Genomic DNA, 21,924 nt, shown 5'->3' with positions numbered 1-21,924 from the left:
ACTGACAGATGACCTGGCTAACTTGCCTTCAGTTTTGATTTGATATACTTAATTTTCTGAAAAGGTCACTTGTAAGGACATTAAATTACCTTTTATTTTATTGTTGTAATTGCTAGATCTCTCATGGCAAACAAGATAATTGCTGAGGGTGATGGTTTGGTAGTTCTATAGCCTGAAGTCATCTTTTTTCTGGTCAGGAGACCCAGCAGGGGCAGAGGTGGTAGAAACTCTCACACACTGACGTCCACCTAGTTGAGATACAGAGCTGAGAGGAGTCAATCCTTACAACACATTTAACTTCCCCCTTATGAACTCTTTGCTTCTCCTTTCTGAAGGTCAATTTTCTGTGTTTACATGTAGTCAAGAGTTAACTGGAAAGTCTCTTATTGTTTCCATCCTCTACAGGGGCATTTAGGCTTCCTCTCAACATCATCAGATACCTTTTTATATATTATTAATTAGTCTGGCATAAAATCTGACTTGATGCTTGGCTAGAAAGGGGTTGAAGTTGCTAAAAATAAGTAAAAGGCTCCATGTCTCATTAGCACTTTTCTAACTAATGCAGGTTCTAGTCCCTTTGCTACAGAATTGTATCATCAAGGTCAAAGCAGTGAGACTGCAAAGAAGACCCCGGGTTTTGGTGTCCCAAGGGTTTATGAAGTTGTTTCCAGTTATTGCAGCTGGTGACCAAGGGTCCACACCTGCCTTATAGAAGTGATATCTGTTACATGCTCTATGAAAATTTTGTGATTTGGGGAAAAGATTAAAAATTGTTTGGAAAATCTTCCAATTAAGAGGAAAAAATCTTACGTCTTTGTAGTTAAAACTACCCTGTATTCCCAATTCTCACAGACTTAAACAAGACCCCAGTGCTACTGAGGCTGTACTCAGAGCTGAATTTCACAATAAGATTTATTCTCAGCCTTAAGATAAACTCTTTAAAAACTGTCACCACTACCTTTCTCTTAAGGATGTGGGATGTGGTCTCTGTGTTACCTGTGCTAACATGAGAGTGCACTTACAGAAGAGGAGTTCACAGAATCAGAATCCCAGACTATTCTGAGTTGGAAGGGACCCACAAGGATCATTGAAGTCCAACTCTTAAGTCAATGGCCCACACAAGGGATTGAACCCATGACCTTGGCATTATTACAATCAAGTTTTAACCAACTGAGCTAATCTCAAGGTCACATTTATGCTTATCTAACCACCTTCTTCCAGTTCATCCTGGTTGTCTGCATTAACTCTGCAGTGAAAAGGGTCCTCCAGTAAAGGAAGACTAAAATGAGATATCACCAAGTCAATGTCAGATGCTTCAAGGTGTTGAACTCTTATGGTGAAGTTCATAAGAAGGAAAAAAAGAAACAAACAACTCACCATTCATTTCAAAACAGCTTGAGGTGATGCAGTAAGGAAAGTGAGCTGGCAAACTTTGTGGAAACTTTATCACAGAAGAAGTACCAAAAGGTGAAATGAAAAATGAATGAGGGCAATTTTCTAAGGAGAATAGAAGAGTTCTCCAGTTCACTGTAAGGTTCAAGGTCTGCCAGCTGCATTAACCCTGCCATGCTGCACTGCCTTTGACCAGGTGGACCATAGGCAGTGGTTAAACTTTGCTCCATAGGGAAGTGTAAGGATGTTGGTGCACTTACTCACTTATGAAGCGTGAGTTTATCAGGGATCCAGAAGTCATAGGCACTTTTCTTAAGCCAAATAGTACATAGACCTCAGAGAATCCTGAAATCCACTGTACAGCTCCATGCACATAACCTGCTGTGCAGTTACCAATGCCAACATATGAACCCATGGGAATTAGACTGAGTCATGAGTAATTTAAAACTGAGTTGCTGAAGGCTTCATCTTTTAGAAATAATGTGCATCAGATTATAGAAAGTAATTCCTGCTTTCAGCCAAATTGGTAAACAAGAGTATGAAACACAAAGATATCCAATGAAATCAGCAGCAACTGTGCATTCTTTGGGTCTTATTTACTGGGAGAAATTGAAACCTACTCTGAGATCTGCATGGGTTGTACATGCCATTTTAAATACTTTCTGTAAATAATAATTCATAAATTGGGATTGGAGAAGTGTGTTGTGTGCTGCTCTTTTGCTTTGGGGGGATTTAATCCTAGTTTGCATTTACATGCTTCAAATCCTAATTAATTTAGACTTAGTTTATGACAAGAAACACCAAAAAGTGAACAGAAATAATCTAAACAGGGACTTGCAAAATGAACTGTTGTAAATTAAGACAGGGATTGGCACTAGTTACTGTGTTGCAGACTTGTAAGTAAAAACATGTAATTTTAGTTGTATGGCACTAGTGAGTCAACAATAATGGATACATCACACTTACCTGGTGCTGGTTTTCTTCATCATGCTTAACAGCATGGAGGATTTATTTTCAAAAGCAAAGGCTGAGGATTTCTACATTCCTCCTTTCATCAGCTACATTATCCATATAGCCCACAGGCTGGGACAATCTGTAATGCTCTCCATTGTATCCCCTACAATACCACTTTCCAGAGCAGTCTCAGTCCTGGTTAGAAGTATCTTTTGTTTTTAATTGAAATGACAGTTTTGGAATGATAGTAAAATAGAGGAATAAACCACTGTGCTCTAGAAGCCTCTTTACTGAATGCAGCATTAGGAGATGATTTTGTGCATTTTCCATGCCATTTCCTTGTAAAATGGGTACCTGTGGCTGTCACAGTGCAAGCACTGAGATAATTATCCATAATGAAATCCCTCTTCACACTGAACAGCAGTGGATTTTTCTCTTAAAAGTGTTAATGCTTACTAATGTTACATCAAAATCTGATACTGCATCCATGTGAAAACATGATTATATATAAAAATAGCTTCACGCTTTTGGACTAGAACATACTTTGCAGAACTCCAGTCTGAGCTGATTCCAGTGGTGTGCCTTTCTGTTAAACAGAAGAGTTTCATCCAAAGAACTTTAGAGCTAAAATAATATATTTTCATAATAAGATAAAGTAGAGCTGCTGTAGATCATGGCTGTGATGGATTCCTGATGCTTGGGTCTGAGTGTCATCTCAAATTTGCCAGTTGATGGAGTGCAAAGTTTTCTGATCTAGGTTTTGCCATCCCATCCCATCCCATGCCATGCCATGCCATGCCATGCCATGCCATGCCATGCCATGCCATGCCATGCCATGCCATCCCATCCCATCCCATGCCATCCCATGCCATGCCATGCCATCCCATGCCATCCCATCCCATGCCATCCCATCCCATGCCATCCCATGCCATGCCATCCCATGCCATCCCATCCCATGCCATCCCATCCCATGCCATCCCATGCCATCCCATCCCATGCCATCCCATGCCATCCCATCCCATCCCATCCCATCCCATCCCATCCCCATCCCATCCCATCCCATCCCCATCCCATCCCATCCCATCCCATCCCATCCCATGCCATCCCACGCCATGCCATGCCATGCCATGCCATGCCATGCCATGCCATGCCATGCCATCCCATCCCATCCCATCCCATCCCATCCCATCCCATCCCATCCCATCCCATCTTGTGGGACATTCAGGCTGCACTGCTCTTGTATTGCTTGATGTCTTTTGTTCCATGCCCTTGAGTGGGACAATTTATAAGAAGGAAAAAAAATTCCAGTTCTTTCATCAAACCAACACACTTTGAGGTACTGTGCATTTCTGGAGCTGAGGAGAAAATATCTTCTTGCCCAGCCTTGGCATGAGTCTGATGAGAAGAGCTTTGTACATCCTTACATGTCCTGTACATCTGTGAAGGGGAACATTCTGTCTGACCCCAAATATCTGAGACAAATCCTCTTGATTTTTCTGAAGATCAGTCAAGAAATTTATAGTGACACATTGTAATTTAAAAGCAATCTAAAATTACTGGATTGATCTGTGTCAGTTGTTGTTCAGTAACTAGCATGTCGAAGCTACCAGCATGCAATAAATGCAGCTGCAAATTGCCAGTAATTGAGAACTTTCTCTGGGAGAAGTACTTTCATAATCCACTCAAAGATGCTGGGTTAGTACCTGATTATGTTTAGGTGTGGGGGTTTTGGCAACTAAGCAGCTAAATAACTCCCAGCTGAAATCATAGCCCCACATACCATCTTCTGTAACTGCACCAAGTTTTTACTTCTTTTCATCACAGCGATGAAAAACATTGCCTTATATTGTATAAAACTTGGAATACCCCACTCTCATGGAATGAGCTGGATGGAAGCATTGGGAGATGGGTGTCCTTCGTGCCCTGATCCTTCTTGGTAACTTAGTGGTCTGCTGGAGAACTGCAGGATAGAATTACATTCTGGATGCTTAGCCTCTGATTCACCCCCTCAGGACAAATCTTTGCTGGAAGTGAAGCTTGGATCAGGCTTGTGTAAGCTGATAGTGCATCAGTTCACCTACAATAGGTCTTACGTGGAGACGTGGCTGTTCCTTTTCTGAAGCTGCCCTCTTCTTTTATTAATGGGATGACGTGCTCATACTTCTTTATATATCTCATAAACCTAAAACTATAATGACTTGGCTTATGAGGAGTTCATAATTCAGTGTCTAATATTCTTGTGTGTAACTCAAAGCCTCTGCTACTTCTGACTTGTGAGAAAACGATAGGCCAAACTAAGCAACTCATTCTTTGCAGTAAAATGAGAGTGTACTAATTATTTATCAGTAACTTACCCTTAATTTGTCTGAAGAAAGGGCTGATTTCATAATACAAAACTGAGCTGTGTAGGCAATAAAAACTATAATAGTCAAAGAGGTTCCACCCAGATGTAAGCAGTAAGTCAGTTTTATATGACAGAAAAGCAATAAATGCATGAATAGATTCCTAAAGTAGTGCATATATATATATATATATATATATATATATATATATATATATATATATATATGTATTCCCTCCTACTCACTGCCTTCTGCAATGTTTTATCCTAAATTCAGCTTTCAGGATCTCTTAAAAAAAATCCTTATATGAACAAGGACTCTCTTTTGCTTGGTCTCTTCTTGGGGTTCCATAGCGAGATTTTTGAAAATCAATTTTTGAAGTGGGCTGGATTATTCTCTGTGGATGCCTAAAAGCAGAGCTGGAACACCAGATGTGCAGTATTCTCTCTACAGCTTCTGTAGCCACTGAGCATCCCATATCACATCCTGGGGCAAGGGATGAGTGCAAGGTGGTGCCTTACAGGTGAAAATGGATGGAGAAGACACCTTCCAGGGGCACCAGTGTCCAGAAGCACCTTGAACCAGGTGGGGTCTGGCCCTTTCCTGCAGTAGTTTAGGTCAGGATGAAAATGGGTCCGGGGCATCTTAGCTCCTTTTCTCTGTATTGCAGTTTCCATTCTGCTTTGCTGAGTCTCAGCACAATAATCTTTATCTGCAAACTAATTATAACACACCACTAAACCAAGACAGTAATTGGGAGGGAAGGATTTAAATGTTTTGACACGTTGAGTCTCTACTGAAATTGCTACATCTGGAGTTTAACTTTCAGAAGCACAAGGCATGCACAACTTCTGAAGTGGGAGATGGCACGTGTGTAAAAATCAGACATCAAAGCCACAGATTTCTTTTACTTAATAATTACAGGAGAATTTGTCTGACCATTATGTGTTTATCTTGTTGCCCTGGCTTCCCTTTATTACCAGTGGAAAAAGTTAGACACTTCTAGGGCACATTTTTTCATTCTAAAATAGACATCTAAATAGGTCACAGGCATCACATCTTGTAAGTGCTGGTATCTTGAAAGCTGATTTTATTTCAACATTTTGGTTTAGCATTAGCAGTGTTATCTCCTTACTGTGCTCACAGCCTGTGGTATTTTCTTTTCCAGAGCCAATATATATGCTCCTGTGATATAAATTGTTCACAACACTTGCCTATATCAATACAGTGTTTTCAGTGAGGCTGGAGCTACAGGTAACCTCAGTCAAGATGACCCACTTCCCATAATTCCAAGGAAACCTTATTAAAGGGAAATTACATCATTGTGAGGTGCTAAACCAAAGCAAATTTTTAGCAAACCCCAAAATCTTATAATCTTATAGTTGGTAATACAGTAATTAGGGATGCATTTTAGAGATAAGGTGACTACACTTAAGTTTTGGCAGACTTTTATAACTGTAATGCCTAATTACCAGGCAATGATTCTTTCTGCCACATGTAAGTACACTTAGCCCATGTCCTTGGAAGCTTGCCAGTAGGCCTAAGAGTAATCATACTATAAATGTTTAGTAATTAATGTGCCTAGTCCAAGAATTACACTTAGAAATTTGAAATCAAAGGAGTAATAACACTTAATTCTCTTATAGTGAACCTTCCAGTTATTTGAATGAGTGCTAATTAGATCTAAAAACCATAAGCACACTTTTATAGTAATTATAATGTTGATTATGTTGTAATTGTGGTTGCAACAGCATAATGAGATTTACTCGTTAACCATTTCAGTCCTTCATGCACTGCATGTGAAGAAGGTGTTTTGGGAAATTCCCACAGAGTTTATCCAAGGGGCTGTGGAGATGTTGGCTGTGACTGCTCTGGATATGTGTCAAACGCCTAAAGGTCATGGAGGGAACTAGAGATCATCACAAAAGCACACAGCTAAGAGCACTTTCAGGAATGGCAAGTGTTTGATCATGTCAAAACCATCCCCAAAAGGCCTGTCTGTGTTGGAAGGGGAAGGTGAAACTGCTCGTGTCTGGCAGCTTGAGCAGCCAACAGCCTGCAAGCTGCTCCCAAAGCAGACTCAGGGGGCAGAAGTGCAGAAAGGGATTTCCCGAGGGCAGGTGGATATGATGTCCCTCCAGGCAGTGATGGTGATGAGGAGGAGGGCCCACTGCTCCCTTTGCCTCTGCCCACTGTCCCCTCCCATGCCAGCACTCCCTTCCTCCATGCCTTTTGGCTGTGTCAGGCCTTTCTACCCTGTGCCACCTTATGTTTAGGGTTGCTGTGCTGTGCCCTCTGAGTCATGCAAGGAATGCAGGGTGAAGGAAGGGAGTAGAGATGACAATAATATGTCAGCAGCAGGCTGAGGCCTTTGGAACTGTTCTCCATGCTCCACCTCAGTGAATCATCATTCTTCTGTCCCCCATCTACAACCAGCACCCCAAGGGACACACTGAGAAATAGTTATGGGGCCCAAACATTCCCCTTCCTCTGCTCCTGAACTCCATCAGCACTGCTGGAACCACGGGTACTTCTCTCACCTGAGTATTGAGTTTTGGCTTCTGTACCCCTTTGTACCACACACACGGTGGGTTTTGCTGAGGCAAAGCTCTGCTTTTCTGCACCCTTCTTGCACCGATGCAACAGCCAATGCACAGGCTCTGTTTTCTTTACCATTCTTAGCAAAAACAGCATTAGGATTTTGTACAGCGAGGTGCAGGGCACACACCCCTCAGAAAAGCAGGAATAACCATCACTGTTGCTTAAAGCACCAAACCCAGCCTTGCTGCAGAACCTCCTTCTCCCCTGTCCCTGGTGCTTCCAGCTGTACAATAAGGGAGGCTTATTCACAAGAGCTGAAAACGGGGAAGAGCAGAATTATTTGCTCAGAGACTGATTCTGCCGTAGGTACCAGGAGCTTGTCTCCTCCCCTTTTAGTTAACCCCACCCTCTTTTTTTATGCTCTGGGCTATTTTGGGCAGGCAGCGAGGACGGCAGCTCTGACAGATGAGGATACTGTACCAGAGCACAGCAGCACTTGTTGCTCTGAAGAACTACACAGCCGTAACAGGGACTGCTTCTCTGCTGCCTGCCTTTTTGAAATTATTATTAATTTATTAACCCGCAAACTTGTTTTCTTCACTGCTTCTGATCTTTATCATTACAAATGATATTTTAAGAGCTTTGTGAGAGCGGCTTGGAAGGGAAACCCACCTGCTGTGCAGTTGCAACCTCCTTTTGCCCCTTAATAGTGAGAGGTCAGCTGGTAGCCTTGGGGGTGAAAAATGACAGACTCTGTTGCTGCTAATGGGGAAGGAAAGGACCCTGAAATCGAGCTCTTTGTGAAGGTAAGTTGCACTATGAACTGAACACTGGTGTGACTCTCACATCAGCTCAGCTTCTACTGAATAATCAAACTTTAATTTTCTGGCACTGAGCTGAGGTGGTGCTTTGACTGCCTGTTATCTCTTGCACACACGCTCACACTCCTTTCTTCTTCGTGACATTAGAATTAGGTAATGTTGTGGAGGGAGAGCCAGAGTTCCTGTGTTTTATTGTTAATTCTCTCCTCATGAGTTTGTTCTGTTATTCTTAGCCTGCTGCCTGCAGTGTTCTGTGTCCTAACTTTAGACTTGGGGCTGTAGACTTCAGGTTTTCCACTCTGAATCCTGACTGGCTTCTCCATTTTTGGGAATTGCTGAGTGGTACCATGATTTGGTACTTCAGCAGAGGCTGTAAGGTCTGAAGTGCTGATGGACCATAAAACAGTAAGGATTGAGATAAGGTGTCAGTTTTCTGATTATTTCCTGCAATATTTTTTTCCCTAAACCAATAACAACTAAATCAGTTTTTACTCTCTATTTTCTCAGCCTGAAGTTCATTCTGATTTTATAGAAGGGTAACTGAGAACAGAAACTGATTTAATGAAGATAGAGAAAAATGAGCACACCTGTTATGTAGTAGAGTTTCAGAATGTTTCAGGTTGGGTCCGGCTGTTGCTCTTGTGCTGTGAAAGTCTTACCATTCAAATCAGTGGCACAGTTCTGACCCATGACACATACAACATTATTAATAGCAAACTTTGTGCAAACTCTGTCCCAGTGAAGAGCTCAGACATTTTGATGTTCAGAGCATGTTTTAAAGCCTCTACACATATTGAGGCTGAAATCTGCTATGCCCATGTAAAATTATGGAATCATAGAATGGCTTGGGTGGGAAGGGACCATCTTGTTCCATCCCCCTGCCATGAACACCTTCCACTACCCCAGGCTGCTCAAAGCCTCATGTAGCTGGCCTGGAACACTTGCAGGTGTTTTGTCTCTTCATGTGTAAACCATCCCTGTAAATCAATAAGATTATTATTAACATACAGGAGTTACCTCTGACTCTTCACAGAGTACTGAATGACCAGGAAAGCAAATTCCAACCCCTCCCTTCTGTCAGGTTGAGGATATATAATTGCTTTGCACTCCCTGATGGATGTTTTGGGCTGTAAGTTGAAATGTCAGCCACATCCATGATGTGTATACATGGCCTCTTCACACATCTTCCAAAACCAGTCAGTTCAGGTGTGGCTGTTGTGACCCAGCCAGCAGTGAGATACTTTTCCCAACAAACAAATTTTACTAGTATTTCTGGTTCTTAAATGCCCAGCAGATACTTTGTGCAGAGCTTAAGGTATTAAAATGGACCTAAATGTGTCCAGACATCCAGATACCTCTCTTCTGATATCTAGAAACAAGTTATTTCTACCAAAATGAGTTTAGTGGAGACATTTGTGGGCTAAAAAATAAGTTGGTGGGGTTGTTGAGCACTCTGTCATCACAAATGTATTCTGGTAGCCTTCAGACACTGGTTTGTTTTAGTGCCCACACTGTTTTACTGAGGCAGATGGGGATGTCTGTGATAGGTTGTTCCTTGTGACTGCATCAGCTGTTAAAGTGAAGGTCATTGCCCAGATTCATGGCATGAAGTTCTGGATCCATAAGATAGTGGAAAAAATGTGCACTGCATTAAACCAAGCCATGATATCACCTGAAGATTTATAACTCCAGAAAGAACATTTTTAGTAATGTGACTTCCTGCATAATGCATATTACAGAATTGCATAGAAACTCTTACATAAAACTCATCATTTGCAGAGCTGGAGCAAAAGAATTAATTGATATGTTCCTGGAGACTTTCCATTTGGAGTGAAAAATGTCGATTCTTGATGTTTTGGAAAGGTGCCACTATTTTAATAAAAAGTTTAAAAGGTTGTATAGTAAGGCATGTAACCAGAGTATTATATTATACAGCTCAGAAGCTGGAAAATAAAAAAGAGGAGAACACCCAAAGGAGAGATGAGCAGAAAGCTGAAAAATAGGAGCATGTAGGAGAATCATGAACAGGTGAAAACCTTTCTGGAACATGAATTTGAAAAGAATAGGATATTAGTAAGGGAAAATAAACAGGAAGGCTGATTCAGGAGAGACTCTGCAAAGGAAAAGGCACTTGGTCTGTCTGTTTTAAGGGTTAGAAGAAGAACAGAAAAGTTGCAGCTTCTGGAGGAGTATGAGATACTGGGACAAGTGGCAAATCTAATATACTAGACCAGACTTGAGGCAAGTTTTAATAGCAGAGGATGTTGGGATCATTCATGATTTAACTTTTTGAAATTATACTTAAGGAAAAGAGTTCTGTGCTGCATCCTTGGATGAACACAAATCCAGAAAACACAGAGATCAGTGAGAAAATGTAGGACAGTAGATGTGGCATGGAGGAAACTGTATCTTCCACAAGCACAAATAAACCAGAAAGGGCTGTTTTTTACCAGCCATAGAATCTCTAATAAAAGCAGTTTCTGTCCCAGGTTAAAAAAAAGAAAGGTGTTACACAATTGCTCTATTTCCCTTTTCTACTTGTCAACCAGCAGCACAGGAGCCTCAGAAAGACAAGCACAGAGCTCGTTGTAAACAACAGAGCCTCGCTGTAACCTAATGCAGGTTGGCTCAGGATCTCCTGAGCTGCACAGACAGGCTGGGCACTACCAGGACACAGCTGAGGTGCCGTGGCAGGGACAGGTTAAGTGGTTATCACACCTGTTTGTTATCATACCCATTGATTTCACTCTTCCTGACCAGGAGCTATGAGACGCTTTTTGTGTGCACAAGTGTTTGTTCTTGCAAGGTGCCTGGTTGAGAGCAAAGCATCCCAAGTCTGGGGCAGGACACAAGGAGACTGATGGTGGGAGCGGGCAGAGCTGAGGAGAGGTGAGGTCTGCCACTGCCTTGCTCAGTTGTGCAGTTTGTGTAAGCAGGCCTCTGCAGAACACTGAAACCCTCCAGCAGCAATTCCCTCTCTAAACTTGTTTGACAGGGAATTGGAAGAGGCTGCCAGAGGCTCGATATGTGGCAGTGTGAGATGCTGTCAGCAGCAGCTCTGGGGACATGAACATCAGGAGGCTGCGCTTGATCTGTGCTTAACCCAGCTTGTTGTAACTCAATTTTAATTCTTTGTGTGCTGGAGAAGCAAAGTGCTTCTGCATAAATGCCATCCCAATGACAGGTATATTTAGCTTTTCCTGGCAATCTTACACCTTTATACATGAACATAATGACTAAACTGAATTTGGGCTCTTTTCACATGCAATAACAAAATTCTAGTCCATAGGGGAGGTTTGCAGGACTTTTGTGGCTTTTTTCTGTTTGCAGTGGACACAGGTGTTTGGATATACATTCCTTGCCTTTCAGGATTAGAGTAGTGCCTCATGTCTAGAAAGTTACTTTAAAGGGAGGTACATTGTACCCATAGAAAACAAAACATGATGCAAAGAAAGCTGTCTGTTTGCATTGCTCAGAATGAGTGCAGTCTAGAAAGCAAACAAACCACACAAATGGGCCAGAGTACCTTCCATTTTAAAAATCCTCCTACTTTAGAAACATTCTTAACAAGATACATCCTAATCCATGCTTCTGGTAATTAAAAGATTGTGGTATCATCATGGTAGTAGGAGAATGTGTGGTGAGCTGGCAGGCAACTACTTCTAGAAGAGTTGTGGTATCAACAGATTAATATTATGGATATGTTCGGCAGCATCCTGGGCTGCATCAAGAGCAGTGTGATCAGCCAGTCGAGGGATCAGCCCCTCTACTCTGCTCTTGTGAGACCCCACCTGGAGTGCTGCATCCAGCTGTGGGGTCCCCAGCATAAGAAAGACCTGTTTCTGTTGGAATGAGAGTCCAGAAATGGCCACTAAGTTGACCATAGGGGTGGAGCACTCCTGCTATGGAGACAGGCCGAGAGAGTTGAGGTTCTTCATTCAACTTGGAGAAGAACAGGCTCTGGGGAGACCGTAGAGCCCTTCTAGAGCCTAAAGGGCCTCCAAGGACCTGGAGAGGGACTTTTGATGTGGGCATGGAATTATATGACAATGGGGAATGGCTTTAAACTGAAAAAGGGCAGATTTAGATTGGATGTTAGGAAGAAGTTCTTTACTGTGAGGGTGGTGAGCCCCTGGAACAGGTTGCCCAGAGAAGCTGCCTCATCCCTGGAAATGTTCAAGGCCAGTTTGGATGGGGCTTCAGGATGCCTGTCCTAGTGGAAGGTGTCCCTGCCAGTGGCAGGTGACTTGTAATGAGATGATCTGTAAGGGAGGGCCCTTCCAACCCAAACCATTCAATATTAGGTGTGCAAGAGCTTTTGCTTAAAAGGTGTAAGGCTTTACTTCTCAAAGTGTTCACCCTCAGTCCCGTCCAACACCCATCTAGAGAAAATTGGAAGGTACAAATCAAGAGCTCTCTCAAAGGTCTTGAGCTGCCACGCTCACTGCTTCAGACATTTAACACATTCCTAAAATGCACTGAATCTTCTGATCCTGTTCCTGTGTGACCAGGCACAGAGATGGCATGTTTGCAACATCTCAGGGAAACTGAACCAAGGTAAGGTTCAAGGACTAGCAGCAGCCAAGTATTGGTAGGGCACCTTGTGGTCATCCCTTGTTACAGGAGGATCAAAAAGAGAAGGGGTTAGTCCTGGAAGGCTCTTGGTCTCCTGGAACAGCAAACAGACATCCAGGGAACCTGTGAGTCCTTTTTCATCTCCACTGTTTCATTTCATGGATTTTTAGGGGCCTGTTAGGGTTATGTTTAAAAGCAATGGCAAGATTTAGCACCAAACTTCCTCTCCCTGAATGAATGGGTCAGTCAGAGAGAGCCTGCCTGTCAGGACAGAGCAGTCATCCTGCTTGTTTATTGTGCTTCATCAGAATCCCAGGATCTGCTGCTTTTGGGAAGAGGTTGCTGCTCCTCTTTTGGACAGAATTATCCCAGAAATTATCTCAGGGAGGTGCAAGATGTTTTTTGTTTTTTGAATTCTGGGATTTTTTTTGTTCATTTTTTAAAGTTACCTCTTCCGAAAGGTGATTTCAGACTAATCTTGGTTTGGAATTTGGTGAACTGTTGCCACATAGTCTTAGAGGAAGATGTAAATGTTACTCCTGGTACAAACAGTTGCCCTCCACCATTAAGGCTTTTACGGTTTTAACATAAGAGAGTCACTCTGGTAAGAAATTTGATTTCAGTTTTAGAATTTCAGGGTTATCAAACCCCTGGCTTTACAATCTGGGAGAGATAAGTTCATAGGAACCTTTTAACCCATTGTGGCGATATAGATTCTATAATGTATTTGATTCATAGACTGTCCTCAAGAAGTGTTTTGGTGATAAGTAGAAATCAGCATCAGATCTGGGGAGTGCAAAGTTAGTTTCTGTTTCTTGAGAAGTGTGAGTATTTCCTGGGTATTCTGAGCTCAGCTTTTGGCTTCCATACAAAGTCATTTGTATGTTTAGGAAAACTTTCTAAATAAAGAGAAAATAGCAAAGATAAAAAAAGCAAAAGGAATAATAATGATTCTGAAACATCTCCTTCAACCTGCCTGGTGCTCCAAGACTGACAATAACATTTTTTCATATCCTTGATATTGAGGTTGGCCAAGCCTTTCACATTTTGAGAGAGCCACAGCCACCCAACAAAGCAGACACATACAGTGTGTGCAGTCTCTGTCATCTCTCAGCTGTTGCCCTGGAACTGGCAAGAGCACAGACTTTTGTATGGATCTTGAATTTTTACACATTTGAAGCTGGCAAGCAGGTGATGGGCAGCACAGTTCTTGTCCCTTCCAAACTTGTTTTGGTGATGCAGTGAATGATCAGCAGCCTGAGTCTCCTCCTCCAGTGTACTGACCTTGTGCTTTGGTATTAAGGTTACAAAATTTACAAGGTTTACCTGTAGTCTGGACACCAGGGAGGAAAATAATTTTGTTAGATTTATTTAAATGTAAGTAAATGTGTTTCATAAGTTCCATGCAGGGGGACTCAGGTATTTCAGTGTAACCCTGGCTCTGATTAGAGTGACTGGCATGACAAATCAATAGCAACTCCACTACCAACCCAGTTAAATCAGGGAAATGCTGCCTGGGCAGATAGTTGCTTCTCTTCTCTTATTATTAAGCATTTCCAATAAAATAATAAAAATGTAGGGAAAAAATATCTAACTTGGCAAGACTTAATTTTGTTTTAAGCTTATGTTGTTAAAAGAAAACAATAAACTACCAAAAGCTGCCTAGCAAATGTTTTAAAATTATGAGTTGCTTGTTTTAGTTTGTGACAAAGAAAAACAATTCTTTAAAGAAGCTTTAGCCCAAGTTATACAACCCAGCGTCTGTGTGTCTGTGTGTCTGTTTTCTCTCTGAGCATTTGCAATTTTTGTTTTGTGTCAGGACAAGTGCCTCGTTGGTGGGAATTTTGGAAATGGGCAGTAAATAGTTCAAGCAGGCCAAGTTTATAAAAGGACTTGGCAGGGAAATATTCACTATCCCTGCTACCTTGAACCTAGTTTGGAATGCTTTTGAGATTGCTTGGGAAACTGGATCTCAAGTAAAGATGGGATTTCCAGCTCTATCTCATCCTGCCTAAGTTCATGATCTAATCATTATTTTATGGCTAAAGGTGAATGACACCCTGATCTGCCATGGTTTGCTTTCTTCCCCCCTCATATAAATGCCTATGATGACTTGCTTTTCATTAAACTTAATGGCACTGATATATATGTTAATTGTGATCGAAACTTCTGATTCAAATGAAACATATTCAAATGCTGTGTTCAATATGCATAACTTTACTTCTTTACATGCCTTGTAAATTGGATCTCTTCAAACGGACAAGAATTCAGAAGCATTCAGGTTTGGCTCATATCCCATGGCCATGAAAGCCAGTCATCTTTGTATTGCTGAGTTCAGTGGCAGCAGAGTTAGGCCAGCTTAAGTGTATTTGAGATCTTGTTTAAACTCACTTGCTAACTCCTTCCTTCATTCCAGCTTTTCTGCGCCTCGTAGTCAAATTGGGTAAATACTGTGCTTTAATTTTGCGATGAAGATCTGGTGAAATTCCTAATTTTTATTGCTTGCACTTAGAAATGGCCATTGCTGTGCTTTGGGTGCTCTATGTTTAGCTGCAGGTCGCTCTTTCTCCTTCTCTGGCAGCACACATCTCGCCAGGCTCACAGGTTGTTGTGTCGTGGTTCAGTGATGACACTGAAGCTCCAGTGAGTGTCCTCAGGGAACTTTTATCAGCAATATATGGCTCTGCTGAGGCTATTCCAGAGCAGCAAATGCCACCAAGATCATTTGACATAACCTCCCAAAAATACACAGGGCTCCTTTCCAAAAGAGCCAGTAGGAAGTGTGTCTGCTGATGCTCCAGAGTTTAATGTTAGTGTCAGTTCCCGTGGTTATGCCAAATAGAGTTTGATGGAAGGCTGTGTAAGGATTGCTTAGGAGGACATGCTGATCATCACAGCAACAATATCACTTACCTCTTGTGTGACACATAATTCTTTAAAATATGGCAGCAAAATAATTCCAGCAGTGATGCAAAGAGGTAACAAACACTATTTTATTACTAGTATTTCCATTTTTCAGCCTAGATCTCCAGTAAATTTTTCAAATTGCCCCTTTTTAACAGAGCCAGGTAGACATTAAAGGTCTGTGAGTTTGTGGGTTAGTTTTATACATGAATAGGTTTCAATGATAATGTTTTTTCAGCAAAGGCTGACTCAAAGTCAGGGAGAATCATTTGGAATAAGGAAGGGTTTTGTTTTGTGCTGAATTCCATCTATAAATCTTATGCACACTAGGAAATCCAAGCAGGTACCTAAAGTGCTATAGTAGGTACTTTGAAAATAGCTTGAAGAGATTTATTTGACACAGTAAAATTTAACATGGACACAGTCCAGAACAGATCTGTATTTCCTTTTCTCCCTTGTCCTTTGCTCTTCCCATTTGTTTACACTTCTGTATTGCTGACATACAGTAAAATTCATGTAGATATGGTAAAAGTGATATATATATATCTATATATATATAGATATATATATATGGAGCTATGAGTTAGAAAAAATCTGGGTTTTGTAGGTCTGAAGAGTTGAATCAGCACCATGTGTTCCTGGCATATTTTTTATACTAAACTTTAAGACTTGGAAATTATTACAGTGGAACAAAAGTAGTTCAAACTGTATCCAGCTGTGTTTTGCAGTTCCAAAGCCAGTAATTTTATCTAATAATACCTAAGAGTAGAACTTTCCCTAAGTGATTACATTTACAACGTCATTGCTGTTTGTTATGCAGCTTGATTGCAAGTTCACACATAAATGTAGAATGATGACTCCCTTAGATGTTTTCTCTCACTCTATTAAACTAAATTATTCTTTACAAATGAGTTTTATTCTGTCCCTCTTAAGAATAATTTCCTAACTTAGTTTTCAGGGTGTTAATGATTTTACCCTTCTATGTGCATTGCTTTTTAATGGTGGTCACTGGCTGAAGAGGATTCCTTTTCGATTCAGTGACTCTGATGCACCACAGAAATGTCATGGCTACAGTGTCAGAAGCAGATGTGCTCAGAAAAGAGACAGAGAAAGCACCTGAGATATAGTTCTGTAATGCACCATAGCAAAGCTTTGCCATGTTAAAAAGGCCCCAGTGTTGTCAAAATCCAAACCAACATTTTCTTTGACTTTCTATTCTGCAAACAAATCAGCATTTCAGCACTTTATTATAATAGAAAACAACAGCACAGCTCCCACCAGCTGTAAACTCTGATTTTTATTGTTTTTTTTTCTAGTCAAACTATGAAAAGGTCCCACCATGCAATTTTTTCAACATGTTAAGCTCTGTAATGTTGCCAGGTTTCTATCCAAATTCTTGGCAGGCTTTTATGACTTTTGGGCATTTCTGCTTCCTTCAGTGATCCAAGGCAAGGTATTCAGGCTTTGCTCACCTTGATAAAATGCTGATATCAGTCCTTCTCCAGCAGATGTGGACACACAGTAGCATCAGGGAACATTCTTCACCTTTAACTCAGGTCAGGTTTAGCATTCTCAACACTACTTAAAATAGAAGAGAAATATATGATGAGATCAGATCTCTAATATAGAACTGTCTCCTGACAAAGTATATTTAAAATCTCGATTTCCTGGGCATAAATGAAATCAAAGCAGAGGAAACTGTGTGTTTGTCTGCTGTTAGGTACAGGCTGTTGGGTGCTTTATTGTCTGGACAGGAGCTAGTTGTAGCTCAGTGTTTGTGCACGTGTGTGTTGTATCTTCTGTAGGACCAACTTCTCTGCTTTTTCTGATTCTTCTCACATGCATCCAGACTCATAAACTTATACCAGTCTCCTAAATCCCCATAATTTCTATTTTGGTCCCCAGGGTAACCTGGTTCAAGTCCTTTAGAGGTAGTGTATATCTGGAGCTCAGGTGCTTCTCCAATTTTTTCCCCCATGCCCCTGATTGCCAAAATATGTTAAAATAGATCCTTTGTATGTATTATTGGCAACTCTGAGAAAAGCTGAGATAAATCACTAACTGAAACTCATTTCAGGAGGGTTGTGTTGTCATAACTTATTAATGCATCTGTAGGATGGTAGAAGTTGAAGCTATTCCTCATATAGGTACTCTGGCATGAGAATATTATATTAAGGATGAGGTTGCTCAGGTAGTGGCAGTTGGCTCTTCTAAATCCTCATTCTGGATAAAAACTATTTTTTATATGCACAACAGATGACAGAAGCCCATGTCATTCACCTGCATGTGTTTGCTGCAAAATGTAACTAAAATGTTCACAGCCTAATATCCAAGGCCAAAGCTGATTTTCATTTACTTTAAGTTCTATAAATCTTACAAAGATTATATATGAGAATAGTAATATTTTCCCCCTTCCTTATGTAAGTCAGGCTGTAAACCAAACATTTCTTGACTATTTTTTGTTGTTTCTCTTGCATTTTGTAGAATTATAAAATCATAAAATCCTAGAGTGGTTTGGGGCATAAGAGAACTTAAAAATCTTTCAGTTCCAACCCCTTGCCATGGGCAGGGACACCTTCCAATAGACCAGTTTATTCAAAGCTCATCCAGCCTGGCCTTGAACACTTCCAGGAATGGAGCATCCACAACTACTCTAATTTTTTTGTTTCCTCTGCACTAAAAAAGAATTGACATGACTCAGTTCACCATTCACCAATACTTCAGGTGTTAAATCTACTCATGATGCTGTGAAGGGGGTTTATGTACATAGGAATTTTGCTTGATTTAGGTATGGCTTTAGTTTCCCTTTCTCTTAACCATGAAGATGCCAAAGCATATTTAAATTTGTCTAACTTCTGCTGCTAGAAAAGGCATATGTCTGTAATGCTCTACTGCTTGGAAAGTTCAGAGTATGATGAGCTAATCCATGTATGATCAATCCCAAAAACTACTGGGCAGCTAAGATCAACAACTGTCTGCAAGTCAGAAAACATAGTTTAGCACCCATTTTAAATGTTTTTGTTGTAAGTGTGGGTGTTTTTAGTACTTGGTAGTAAAAGGGTGATAATAGAAGATCTCTGCCCTTCCAAGATGCTGGTTCCTATTGCGTGTTCTTAGACTGCAGTTCTGAGAAGGGGGCTGTGCAGGCTGCTCTGTGCTTTGCCAACCATCTCTGAACATGATTGCAAAACCCAGTCCCTGAGATAAAAAACTACAGATGCCCTTTTTTAGCAATTCTGAAGCACTGCACAGTCATGGGCAGGACTTCAGAGGTGCAAAAGCTGAGAAGCAGTGGCCTTGTGGAAGGAGATCCAGCAAGAATTTCACTCTAGTCCTGTGCTATGTCCTTTAGCCATAGCTCTTACATATTTTGTGGTTTGTACAGCACTTAGCATGACTGATTCAGTGTTCATGTGCCACACCTGCTTAGTAACTCACAGTAAATATTCCAATAATAAACACACAAATCATACTAGTCAAAGCTGTGCATGTTTTTCTTTTTTATTTTGCCAGTACTACTAGTAGGGAGAGGTCAAGGTTTGGATTATCTTTTGGCTTGTCATTTTAAATGCACAGAGAGCTAATGTATGTTATGATATTGGAAAAGATGTAGAGAAGAATAATTTTAAGGCTTAAAAATACTGAGGATTGCCCTCCTTAAGGCAGTCTTTCTCATTTAAGTAAAAAAAGCAAACATCACTTGACTGCAGTATGAAATGTATCCTGGGGGCTTTTTAATACAGTAGTAACAAGTATAACAAGACACAGAATCATAGAATGGTTTGAGTTGGAAGGGAACCTTCAGGATCATCTAATTCCAAGCCCCCTACCATGGGCAGGGACTCCTTCCACTAGAACATGTTGAGGTCAAATGTAGTCAAGTTAGGAATAAGCTTAATAGTAGCTGTAAAGGTGATTAACTATTGGAATGAACCACCAAAGGACTCATGCCCTTTTTCCCTCTGATTCAGATCAAGACTAGATATGCTGTAATGAACACACAGGGTTAGGGACAGTAAAGGAATAAACAAGGCACAAAATCTACAAGCCAGGAAGGCATTACAATGGAGGAGATCTTGCCAAAGCAGAAGAAGGTTTGGTTCAAGCACAGAGGGAATCCTTGATTTCTGTGTCTCTGAAAGACAGTGCATATTTGGTTGAGGGTCAGTCTGATAGAAATGATGCTGAGAGGCTGCTTAGTTGTCCTGGTTGTGATAATGGGATGTGATTAATTCTGGTGGTGGTTAAATATGTGGTTGCTTAGCTTATATGCTTATCATGTCTGGGTTTGCAAGGGCCAGACTTTGGAAGGACCTCCAAAGGCTGAGAAGATGAGTGATGTGTGAGAACAGGTCAGACCTTGAAGATGAGATGAAGGAAGAGCTAAACTGGGAGATACGAGAGCTGAATTCCTTTACTGTCTGTCATGGTCTAAGTCACACCACAGCCCTGTGGCTTCATTTCCTATGAAACATTTGCATCATCAATCATTTTCATATCTGTATAGCCCAGGAGCATGTCCAGCTAAAATTGCATCCTTTCTTTTCTGTTTACATAGAGGAATGACTGTTAAAACTACTCAAATGTTGTGGTTTAACTCCTCACAAAATACAGAAGCAATTCTCAGGTTGGGCAGGTGCTTCTTTATATGAATTGACAAGCTTGTCCTCCCTATGACATTTTAACACCCAAATAAACACCCTGAATCTTGACACCCACTGCACAGAGCAGTCATTTTCTGTGCTGGTGCAAGTCTGTACCTGTGTATTGTTTAGAACAAGTGGAAATCAGAGAAACCAGCCCCAATGGATCATCACTATTGTTGTCAGTGTTTTTTCTAGATCATGATTCAATTTGTCTGGGTCAACAGGCACGTGGTGTTACTGCTTTCCTTTTGCTTTTAGCTGCTGAATGGGCAACTTCAAACAGATACGAATGCATATCATGGGAGAAAAATATTTTCTTTCACTGCCCTGTGTTTTGTGATGAACTGTTGCTGCTGATTCAGTGTGTGTGCCTGGAGACCTGTTTTGTTTGTTTATTTATAGTATTTTTTAAAAAGCTGTCCTTGTATGAATAGGGGTTGAAGCATGGCATATTCTTGCAGGTTCTAAGTTCTCTAGAATGGCAGTTTTAGTTGCTTTTCCATGCTCAGTTCTTTTAAATGTTCAGGACATGCCAAGAGGATCCAATGCACCAAACTCCTTAATTATCAAGCCTATTTTCAGTCTTCAATTAACATTTGGATCATTTTAATTCTCTTTTCATCTCTGAGTGCTGCCTCACCCATGCAGTTTGATAAGGAATTCCATTCCGCCTTGAGTTCCTGAGTTGCTATTTTTCATTCTGAGATGCTCTAACTTTGGATTTTTGGTTTTGTTTTCTCTATCAAGTCAGTATCTCTGAGTTTCCCATTTAAGCTCTAGATACAATCCTGCCTCCCTGACATCCGATCCCATCAGGTCTCGGAAGCTCAGCAGGGTCAGCCCTGGATTAGTACTTGGATGGGAGACCTCCTGGGAAATGCCGGGTGCTGTGACAGTCCTGAGGACTTCACTGTCACTGTCCAAGCTCGCTCGGCCGTGGCAGATGAACCTCAGGACTGAAACGGTGGGGCCAGTTCTGCGCACGCTGAGCCTCACCTAAAATCCACTGCGCAGGCTGGAAGGGCACACCCACGTGGGGACAGCCCTGCCCAAATCTGCGTTCACGAAGCTGAGCCACACACACACACACAATCCTGGAGCTATGTCTTGTTTGAGGTTCAGAAATGATCTGTTATTTTCTCTTCATTAAGCACTAAGAACTCCCCCTGCTCTGAGATGGAGCCACAAGATGCTTCTCAGAGTGCACAAATAATCTTTTGGGGTTAGATCATCTCCAATTATATATTTCTCTAAACACCCCATAAGTCTTCTCACTACTCAGGCTGTTCATAAAGGCAGATCGACATAAGTGAGGAAAATTTGTTTCAGACTGGGGAGGACCCACCTGCCCACCTTGGTACACTGAAACCAGCAGCCCCACGATATGTGTCCACAGGAACACCTTGTTCTCTTACCGTGCTGAGCAGAATCTCTGCCCAAAGGCCTCATGATTCAGTGTTATCTCAAAAGAGATGATTCAACAAGAATAATAATAATGTTAAAAATGCTGACTGTAGACAGCTACTCAGGTCCAACCTTGGAGAGCCAGGGACGGATATGACCAGGACAGGAACTTGGATGAACTGCAGTCCCAGTCTCCTGACAAAGAGACAAACCTTGAAACACGGATTTTCTTTCCTGGGGAAGGGAAATGCCTCTCTCCCCCGACCTCGGCCACTGCTCCCAGCCCCATCTGCACATATGGCAGCACCTTACTGCAGCTCCCATGGGCAAGAAGGGCTTTTTACT

At 41.4% G+C, this 21,924-nt stretch overlaps 1 protein-coding gene across 2 annotated transcripts in view; it reads left to right on the top strand.

Moving 5' to 3' along the window:
• CLIC5 (chloride intracellular channel 5) overlaps positions 1-21,924 on the top strand; it is an 84,824-nt gene that overhangs the window by 13,826 nt on the left and 49,074 nt on the right. Inside the window, exon 1 of one of the 2 annotated variants that reach the window (XM_071548212.1) lies at positions 7,704-8,035. The exons of the other annotated variant lie outside the window; for it this stretch is intronic. Within the exon in view, the coding sequence (XP_071404313.1) occupies positions 7,973-8,035 (63 nt within the window). The 5' untranslated portion in view covers positions 7,704-7,972. Of the gene's footprint in view, positions 1-7,703; positions 8,036-21,924 lie in introns of those variants that run through there. 2 annotated transcript variants of the gene reach the window in all.

The sequence above is a fragment of the Pithys albifrons genome, chromosome 2 (assembly GCF_047495875.1).
Source record: "Pithys albifrons albifrons isolate INPA30051 chromosome 2, PitAlb_v1, whole genome shotgun sequence".
Classification (NCBI taxonomy): domain Eukaryota; kingdom Metazoa; phylum Chordata; class Aves; order Passeriformes; family Thamnophilidae; genus Pithys; species Pithys albifrons.
Note: the sequence above shows the minus strand (reverse complement) of the source record. Positions and strands in the feature narration are given on the sequence as shown.